General features: G+C 43.3%; 1 protein-coding gene across 2 annotated transcripts in view; it reads right to left on the bottom strand.

Annotated features, from left to right (window-relative positions):
- Yeats2 (YEATS domain containing 2) overlaps positions 1 to 10,107 on the bottom strand; it is an 84,398-nt gene that overhangs the window by 3,302 nt on the left and 70,989 nt on the right. For both annotated transcript variants that reach the window (XM_013033072.1, XM_013033074.1), the window contains exons 20-26: positions 7,846 to 7,948; positions 7,064 to 7,137; positions 6,078 to 6,157; positions 5,280 to 5,481; positions 2,877 to 3,103; positions 2,102 to 2,176; positions 851 to 924 (exon numbers count right to left, since the gene is read on the bottom strand). In XM_013033072.1, the coding sequence (XP_012888526.1) occupies positions 851 to 924; positions 2,102 to 2,176; positions 2,877 to 3,103; positions 5,280 to 5,481; positions 6,078 to 6,157; positions 7,064 to 7,137; positions 7,846 to 7,948 (835 nt within the window). The remainder of the gene's footprint in view (positions 1 to 850; positions 925 to 2,101; positions 2,177 to 2,876; positions 3,104 to 5,279; positions 5,482 to 6,077; positions 6,158 to 7,063; positions 7,138 to 7,845; positions 7,949 to 10,107) is intronic.

Raw genomic sequence — 10,107 nt, 5'->3', positions numbered from 1 at the left:
TCTCTCTCTCTCTCTCTCTCTCTCTCTCTCTCTCTCTCTCTCTCTCTCTCTCTACTAAAAATCCAAAAGGAGTAAGGATGTGGCTCAAGTGGTAGTGTCTGGCCTAGCAGTGTGAGCAGGGGGCCATGAAAGGCACTGGCTCACTCCTGGTTTCAAGGACAATAAGCAGCAGGACTGGAACTCTTCACTCTCCTTCTTTTATTTCTCAATACTTCCACTGTCTGATGTATGAAAATGTTGCACAGTCTAACACTGTTTTAAAAGCTTCCTCATATCCCTAGGCACTTTTATAATATGAGAAATTAATGATAGTCTTTAGCATAAAGGAAAAACAAAACAGTATTTGTTTCCTTAGAAAAGCATGGTATGGCCTACTTACCATTTTCTCAGGCCTGAAGGCCCAGTCAGAGATAATCAGCAGAGGCTAGTGAACACAGGGCTCAGTGCTAGAGACCTGAGTATGAATCTAAATTTTATCATTTTTCTGGAAGCAAAGAAGATTACCCTTCAAAGCCATTTCTAAAACGGAATGAAAATAAAATGGTAAATATGTAAACACTGGCCCTAATGTCTGCCATATAATGGGTGCTGTTACTAACTTTAATTGCACAGAGCTGCTCCATGTCCCACCCTGTAATGTGGAGGGCAGGGACCTTTAGCAAAGCTTGAGCCTTCATGCCAACAGGCTTTTAGAATGACAGAACAGACTTTCGAGTCTATCTGGCTCAAGGAATGTCCCAAGCACTGACAAAAATCTGCTGAACTGATTTAACTGTAAAACATCTTTGGCAATTAAACTGCTGGGAAATAGCTGTACTTGTCAGAACAGGCTAGAGAAAGGGAAAAATACCTGTTGTGAGATGCTGCCCGGTATCCAACAGCTAGCGCCTGTCGCAAGATGTCACTCACCAGCTGCTCTGTGGCCTACAAGAGAAGATGTTGTTACTGTCAAAATGGTCACCTGCCTGCTCCTGAGGAGGACTGGATCTGACTTCACCCTCACCCAAACTTTAAGGATCAAAAAGTCTCAACAAAAAATTATGTCTGAAAACAACTACCAAGGTAAGAGTCCATGATTCTGAAAGATCTGAATCCTGAATTGGGCTACTACCAACATATCTCTGTTGATAGAGGGGATGTGCTAGGGAAGGAACTGAGCCAGGATTAAGCCTGGCACATAGACAATAGCCTCCCAACTACTGTCCAGGGACAGGACAGTTGTGCCTATTTCTGTGTTGTCTTTGACAATTCCCAAACAATGAGAGCACCGAATCCTATCCTGTAGAGCACCTGAAATGGCTACAAAATACGGCTATTAAAAAATACCTTTGGGGCTGAGAATATGGCTTAGTGGCACAGTATTTGCCAAGCATGTATGAAGATCTAAGTTCGATTCCTCAGTACACCACATAAACAGAAAAGGCTGGAGGTGATGCTGCGGCTCAAGTGGTAGAGTGCTAGACTTGAGCAAAAAGCTCAGGGACAGTACCCAGGTACTGAGTTCAAGCCCCCGGACTGGCCAAGGAAAAAAAAAAAAAGAAAAATACTTTCACAGCTGGGGATATTGGAAGCTCAGTGGTGGCACACTTGTTTAGGGTACAACCCAGAAAAAGTATCTTCAAGAATGGTATTAGCAAAAATATTCTGGAAGATGCTTTAATACCCAGAGGAAACATGACTTAGTTAATTTAAAAACCAAAGGAAAAAAACTGAAAAAGCCAGGTGCCAGTGGCTCATGCCTGTAATTCTAGCTACCCAGGAGGCTGAGATCTGAGGATTTTGATTTGAAGCCAGCCCAGGCAGAAAAGTCTCTCCAATTAGCCACCAGAAAACCAGAAGTGGCTCAAAGTGGCAGAGCACTATCCTTGAGCACAATGATCTTAGGGTCAGCACTCAGGCCCTGAGTTCAAGCCCCAAGACAGACCAAAAGAAAAAAGAGAGAAAAAAAGGAAATTTAAACTCAAGGAAAAACAAAAACAAAACCTACAACCCTATCATCCGTGTTCCCTTTCTAAGTTTGTCCACAACTCAAAACAGCCTCGATCTACTTGGCTGGCCATGGTTCACATTCACAGTCCCTTTGCTGCCAGCAGACACCCACCTTTAAGATCATGTCCTCCACCACTGATGCATACACATTCCTGTGCAGTGCCACGGGCTGCAGGGTGATTCCAATCTGGAAAAGCAGAAAAAAGCCTTTGTTCTTATTTCTACATTAAAAACAGCTTCATTTCACCCAGGCAGACTCCTCTGACAAAAGATGTGCCTGGTTGGAAGGAGGACTCTACAAACATTCTGGACAAAACTCAATCTTGTTTCTATTCCCAAATCTCTATGGCAGAATAGCACAGTTGTGATATCCTGGGAATTTGAAAATACAAAATTCTGGAAGGCTTAGGAACCAGAGTCAAGGGCAATTACATCTTGTTCCATCTTCCCCTATAAGTGAGTGAATAATGTCTTTCCCTTTGTATCCTGAGCAGTTGCCAGTGGCAGATGCTAAAGAGCCACTAAGTTTCATGGGGAGTGGATAAATAGCTCCCTCCCTTGAAATCAGGGTCATGTGTACCACAGCACTCACTTGGGAGTGTGGGGAAAGATCACCCACTGAAGTGTAACTTGGAAGTATTACATGAAAGTGATGAAAAGTACTGAACTGTCTGTATGGAGACATTTTTGCTTCAAGCCCATGTTCAACAAGCAACCTTTCCCATGTAATTAGCCTTGCTGAGTGCTGACATGCAAAGAGGAGGCCCAGAGAGCACAGCTGGGTAACAAGTAATGCATTTCCATCACCAGGCTGCTCAACTTATGAGGCTAAACACCTTACACCTGGGCGTCTATGATCGGCCAACACCGCAGGCCAGAGCTCCTACCTTCTGTGTGATGTCACCAACAAATTCAGAGCCTAGAGTTGGTGGCAAGTAGAACTTAATTTCTTCTTGTTTCTCTTCCTGCTCTCTTTTGATGTTTGCCTTTAGTGGCTCTGACAAGCTGAGGATGTCCACCTCCTCCTCATTCTCTGGTTCCCTTTTCTGAAACTGCTGCAGGTCCTCCAGTTTCCGGCAGAGGTTGTTGGCAGAGGAGAAAGATGATGGGCACTCTAAATGAGAGGTAATCAGTCTTACGACAGCCGTGGTGACCATAGGAAAGGATTTATCTCATTGAGATATAACAGTGTGAGGAAGGAGACAGTCTCCAGGGAGCTGACCTCCTTTCCCATTGTAAAGTTCTATGATCTCCATGGTGAGAGCTAGAGCTTCCTAAGGTGGAAAGCAGACAGCATCATGTATTCTTTTTTTTTTTTTTTTTTTTGGGTCCGGTTGTGGGGCCTGAACTCTGGGCCTGGGTGCTGTCCCTCAGCTCTTCAGCTCAAGGCTTAGCACTCTACCGCTTGAGCCACAGCACCACTTTCAGCTTTATTCTTTTTGCTTATGTGGTGCTGAGGAATCAAACCCAGGGCCTCAGGCATGCAAGGCAAGCGCTCTACCACTGAGCCACCTTCCCAGCCCAGCATCATGTATTCTATGTGATACCACTGCCATCTAAGACAAACAGGATATCCTCGACTCCTAAGAGTCAACTCCTGACACCAAAAACCAGGCCCTGTTCCCAATGGGAATGTCTAACTGATTTTATTTCATCTTTAAAATCTGGAAAATTTTGTGCACTGAATAATATAAAAAGCACTTAACATGGACAGGGATGGGAGGGGGGGAAACAGGGAAAGCGAAAGAAGGGGTGACATTGTCCCAAAAGAAATGTGCTCATGGGGCTGGGAATGTGGCTTACTGGTAGAGTGCTTGTGCTTAGCATGCACCAAGCCCTGGGTTCGATTCCTCAGTACCACATAAATAGAAAAAGCTGAAGTGGTGCTGTGGCTCAAGTGGTAGAATGCTAGCTCAGAGAGTACCTGGGCCCTGAGTTCAAGCCCCAGAACTGGCAAAAAACAAAAACAAAAAAATGTACTCATTGCCTGACTTAGGAAATAGTAACCCCTCTGCCCCTCTAACACCTTAACAATAAGATACTAAAAAAAAAAAAATCACAACATCCTCACCGCTTTAAGAGTAGTCCTGTTTCTATCTGAATGTGTACTGTGTGCCAGATTTAATACGGACATGCGCACAAAAACAGCCACTGCCTGCCACTTCACTGATGAAAAGAGGCCCAGCCCCAAGCATAGGCGGGGCTCTCAGCACCCTGCAAGATGGTGGCAGGGCACCACTGAATGACTTTCTGTCTTACAGATAGTCTGTGTCGATCAGGCATGTTGACAGAGAGCTCAACGTGTAACTACTGGGCTTTCCACAGAGCTTCAGGTATTTTAATTAAGTACTGCAAGAGATCAGAGAAAGGAAGGGACCTCCTACATAGATAGGCCTCTAGGAAGCCACACCCCACCCTGCACCTCTGAGCTGCAGGCTCCCTCTGACCCGATGGTGGAGCTTATTCTTTTTTTTTTTTCCCCCGGTTGTGGGGCTTGAACTCTGCCTGGATGCTGTCCTTCAGTTCTTCAGCTCAAGGCTAGCGTAGTCTACCATTTGAGCCACAGAACTACTTCTGGTTTTCTGGTGGTTTATTGGAGATAAGAGTCTCACGGACTTTCCTGCCTGCACTGGCTTTGTACCACAATCCTCAGATCTCAGCCTCCTGAGTAGCTAGGATTACAGGCCTGAGCCACCAGCAGCCGGCTTTGTAGTTTATTCTTTAACGTGATATTCAACTGCCTCTCTTCCCTAAATACATTTTCTACCCACTCTGCCAAAATCCAGCAATTGTCTATGTTCTCATTTTACCTGCAACATTATTAACTGTTCACTGTGACTCCAACGCTAGCTAACATGTTTCCTAGTCAGGCTTGTAGAGAAAGTAAAAGGTAAGACACAGGCCCTATTTTCATGGAAACAGGGCATGCTTGTTCACTGGGAGTTCTTAAGGTCACAGAGGAAGAGGAAGTTACCTCTATGTGAGGAAAGGACATGGGCTAGGAGTCTCCAAGGAACAGGCAATACACTTTGAAGAATGATGTTGAAATGAACAGTGCCTGCTAGACAGCAAGAACGAAACAATTCTCTGCCAGAACATAGCACTCAAAATGCTCGGGTACCAGTATCTGAAGGGGACTGGACAGTCTGGAATATCATGGGGAGAGGTGAGTGAAGGTTTGGTTCTCCATGGCAGCTTCATCTGTAGCCAGCCAATGGTAAGCTGTGGGACTCAAGGTAGGCAAGTGTCCCGCAGGCTGCGAGGGAAACCCGGGCAGCTTGCTGGCCTACCTGGCTCACTGTCAATCTGGGTGAGCACATCCTCAATGGAGTCCCCGTCATTCCGCAGGCTCTCAGGATCTGGTGGGGTATAGCCATGGCAGCGACACCAGTGAGCAATGTGCTTGGTTTTAAGGGGAGTCAAGTGGTGAAATCTTGGATTCTTCTCCAGTATCTCTTGTAAGACTTTTCTCATTGTCATTGCTCTTTGCCACTAAAAAAACAAATTGAACTATCATTAAATCTTTCAACTTAATGAGTTGTGTATTGAAGCAAGCCACTTAATATAAAAACTACCATGCTGCTGGGCAATGGTGGCTCATGACTATAATTCTAGTTACTCAGGAGGCTGAGATCTGAGGATCAGCCTGGAAAGACAAATCGGGAGTTTCTTATCTCCAATTCATCAGCAAGAAGCTAGAAATACAGGTATAGCTCAAGTGAAAGGCCAGCCGTGAGAGTTTAACTTCTATCAGCTTCCTAATTCTTCTAAGATACAACAGAAACTCCTAGGCCTGGCATTTAAGGCTCTTCACCTATATTTCCCACTCCCTTCTTCCCCAAATCAACCATAGCAACCTCTCATTGCTTCTGAAATACCCACATAAACAGCTTCTTACAGCCTCAGCGTATCTGGCAAGGTAGCTGCTATACTAGTTTTAGCATACAAAAAAACCCTCAAGCCAGGCACTTGGTGGCTCGTGCCTGTAATCCTAGCTTCTCAGGAGGTGAAGATCTGAGGATCATGGTTCAAAGCCAGTCCAGGCTCTCAGCAGAGGCCCGTGCATGTAACAGACAAACACAGCTTACCTCAGCAGCTCTCCTTTTCCCGATATTCCAGCTATAATATTGCTCCACAGACTTTGCAGAAAAACAGCTGGCATCTTCACCTAGAAAGCACAAACCCGTACATTCTAAATAAAGCTGTTATGGCTTAGACCAAATTTCATTTGCAGGAAAAACTACCATGTCCCACCTCTTTATCAATGTGTGTTCCTTGCTGGATGAGTTCAAGTACAGTACACACACAAGATTTTCTCCTTAAAAGAGAAGGCATCTCATTCCTGTGTACTCAAAACAACATCTTTCTTGGGAAACTAGTGTCTTTGGTATTGCCAAGTAGCTGATGAAATAATGGGAACACATAAAAGCAGAGTAGTCTGCGCTGGGTCTAGCCCAGTGCACATGGCAGGACTGTACCTCAAGTCCTCCTCTAACTCTGTGAAATCGCCCTCTAGTAAACATACCCAACAGGGCTGTCCCCTCAGTCAGGACAACTGTGGCTACAGTGCAGATCATTCAATTTTGCTAACAACAGGTAGTGGGGCAGCACACTTTCCTTTGGATTGCTTAAAAACTAGGGCCGTATCTTGCCTTGCCAAAGCTTAACTTCACTTTTTCATTGTGAACTGGAGATGATACCTATTACATGAGACTGGTTAACAAGATGGTAAATGTAATGGGCCTGCACAGGACCTGGCACACTGTGGGCAAATGTTAGCTTCATATTCCATATTATTAAATATAAAAAATGCAGCTTTATTTAGATAACAATTTATAGTTATATATACAAAAGTTAAATATAGAAAGGTTCTGCAGATTGAACAGGGAAAACCTTAAAAAACATAGCCAAAATACTGTAATGTCTAAGACCTTTGCAATGAGTATATATCTATCTAAACCCTCATAACTGTCAGTCAGTGTTAATTTGCAATACTAGGAATAAGATGACACAATAACTCCAAGGAGTTCACAACTTCAAAAATGTACCCATAGATTCAATATAATTGTCTTACTTTTTGCAGTGATAAGTGGAATCTTCTTTACTACTGCTGTTAAGAGCTGCTGGATAGTCTCCAAATGGTCTATCCTGTGAAGGATGAGAGAAAGCAAAGCAGGGAGTACACATAAGTTTCTAACCACACAGACACATACATTTATAATTCCCCTTTTTGAGCGCATTAAAATTTAAAACCATAGTATGAGCATGTCTTTCCTTCTAACACAGAGCTTTCTTCATAAAGGAAGTGTGTTCTATGTTTAAAAATTATCCACAATACATTTTGGCAATACATATATATTTTATTTATATTTTAAAGTTAAAAAATTTTGCAAAGGGATTAGAAAAGTTCTTTCATAGAAATGCCTGCCTTCAGGTTATTACAGGCGATGCTTCCATCTGTCATGTTATTTAACGTGGCTAAGTTTCTACTGTCCGCAGAATTTGGAGACACTTCACAGTATATGGCCAAAGGTAGGACAGTAGGTAGGAAGCATTTGGGAGAAAAGGCAGCTGTGTAAAGTGAAGGTGGCTGTGTGGATACCTAGTCACCAAACGTGAACACTTGAGTGCTAAGGATTCACCAGGAGTTCATGTTGAGAAACTCAAGTGAAGAGAGTTCTGGAATCCCACTAGATGTTTCCAAGGCCACAAATCAAGTGCTGCCCCTAACGATCTGCAGAGACAGATCATTCCCAAGAGGCTCAGCACCACACATCCTCACCATCAGAGGCATGACTGAAGAGCATCATAAAAAGGCCAAAATAAAACTCTTTAGAAAAAGACTGGAATAATTACTTAATGACATAGCTTCCCAGCTCAGAGTTTTCTTCTGTTTTCACTGTTGTCTGACCGTCCTGTGAAAGGCAGCTTGGCCCAGGAGTTTCTGGTTCAGTCTTCACTACAAGGGAAGAGCAACAAAAGAGATCTGTCAGGGCTCAGTGGCAGTGGAAGAACACGTGCAGATAGAAACAAAGCTCTTCCACTGAAGCTCAGTGAGGAAACTGCCACTCCAGCTGCAGCGGGGACACAGCCAGGAAACCGCAATGGCTTCTGTCACCATAGCAACACAAGGACGAATTGTTAGCCTGGGTCTCAGCAGGAGCAACTCCAAGCTTAAGACAAGGCCATCAAGGCCATAAACTGATGCATTTTTACAATTCTTGTTGTTTTGTACATAGGCAAAGTATATTTTATTATCACTCACCTTCCATTATTCTTTCTTAGACTTTTTTTTTTTTTTGCCAGTTCTTCAGCTTGAACTCAGGGTCTAGGGACTGTCCCTGACCTTGAACCACAGCGCCACTTCAGGCACCTTCTGTTTATGTGGTACTGAGGAATCGAAACCAGGGCTTTGTGCATCCTAGGCAAACATTCGATCACTAAGCCATATTCCCAGCACCCTTAGCCTTTTGTAATGCCAGCTGTTCTAATTTCTTTTTTCATTTTGTTGGTCACAGGACTTAAACTCTGGGCCTGGGTGCTGTCCCCTGAGTATTTCAGCTCAAGGAGAGCGCTGTACCACTTGAGCCACAGTGCCATTTCTGGTTTTCTGGTTGTTTATACTGGAAATGAGACTCTAATGGACTTTCTTGCCCAGGCTGGCTTTGAACAGTGATCCTCCGATCTTAGCCTCCTGAGAAGCTAGGATTATAGGCATGAGCCACCAGCACCTGGCTCTAATTTCTAATACAACAACCTTCTAGCATCATTTCTCCAGTTAAGTTTATTGACTTATCCCAGTGTTCACAGACACAAAGCAGAAAGCAAAAATCAGTCTGCTGTATAACGGGCTTCCAATATTACAGACGAACACTCTTAATTAGAAAATCTCATATACAAAAGACCCCAACATTCAAAACTGTTTAGCTCCCATATGATGTTGCAAGCAAAAAATTCAATACAACTATTTCACGAGCAAAACTATTAAAAATTTTGTGTAGGGGTTGGAGGCGTGGCAAATGATAAGAGTGCTAGCCAATAAATAAGCAAAAGCATCAGATACCAAGTATGAGTCCTGGTTTCAGACTCCCCAAAATTGTATACAATAATGTGTGGAAATGTTATAATCTTCTCTGCACAACTAATGTATAATAATAAAAACAAGCAAAACAGTATAGATCTACATATCATGATATATGTATAAGGTATACATGAAGCTCAAACCAATTCCATGTTTAGTCCAATCCCCATTTATTATATTGTACAAATAATGTATCCAAAATCTAAATTTAAAATAATTTCTAGTCTCAAGAATTTTGGGTAAGGGATCTCATCCCACCTTATACTAAGCCTATTAAGACAGCAATGTTTCAAATGTACATTCATCCCTTTCCTTAAGTAGTCTTCCCTGATCAAAAACTATGCTGGGTCAAGGCACCTTTGCCTCTGGGAAGCTGAGAATGTGAGTATTAAGGTTCCAGACCAGCCTGAGCAGAAGACAAGGTTCCATCTCACTTTAGGGAAGCTATATGAGATGGTGCATCCAACTACAAGGAAGCCTAAAATAAAGTTGTGGTGCAGGCATATTACCTGGTCAGGAAAAGAGACAATTCTATCTTAATAATAATTACTGAGCCAGGTACTCAACACTTATAATCCTAGCTACCCTGAAAGCTGGGATCTGGAGGATCAAAGTTTGAAGCCAGATCAGACAAAAAAATCCTCAGGTCTCCATCTCCAAAATAACCATCACAAAACAGGACCAAAAGCATGGTTCAAATGGTAGAACACCTGCCTAACAAGTGCAAGGATCAAGTTTAATTCCTAGTACTGCTACTACAACACAATGTTTCGGTACCAGCTTCCTGACTCCACTCTCTTCCCCCAATAATCTCATCTTGTGCACTAGGAGCAAGTAACTGTATACAGCAGAAGTCTGTGAGATATAAATCTATGTATTCATGTACCCACCACTCAAATATGGCTTGCTGGGTTCTGCGAGTCATCCCTGACAAAGATGGGGCTGAGAAGGTGGCTCAGTGGTAGAGCACTTGCCTTGCATGCTCGAGGCCCTGGGTTCGATTTCTCAGCACCACATAAGCAAAAAGAAAAAAGCTG

The sequence above is a fragment of the Dipodomys ordii genome, unplaced genomic scaffold (genome assembly GCF_000151885.1).
Source record: "Dipodomys ordii isolate 6190 unplaced genomic scaffold, Dord_2.0 Scaffold162, whole genome shotgun sequence".
NCBI lineage: Eukaryota > Metazoa > Chordata > Mammalia > Rodentia > Heteromyidae > Dipodomys > Dipodomys ordii.
This window is presented reverse-complemented; position numbering and strand designations above follow the sequence as displayed.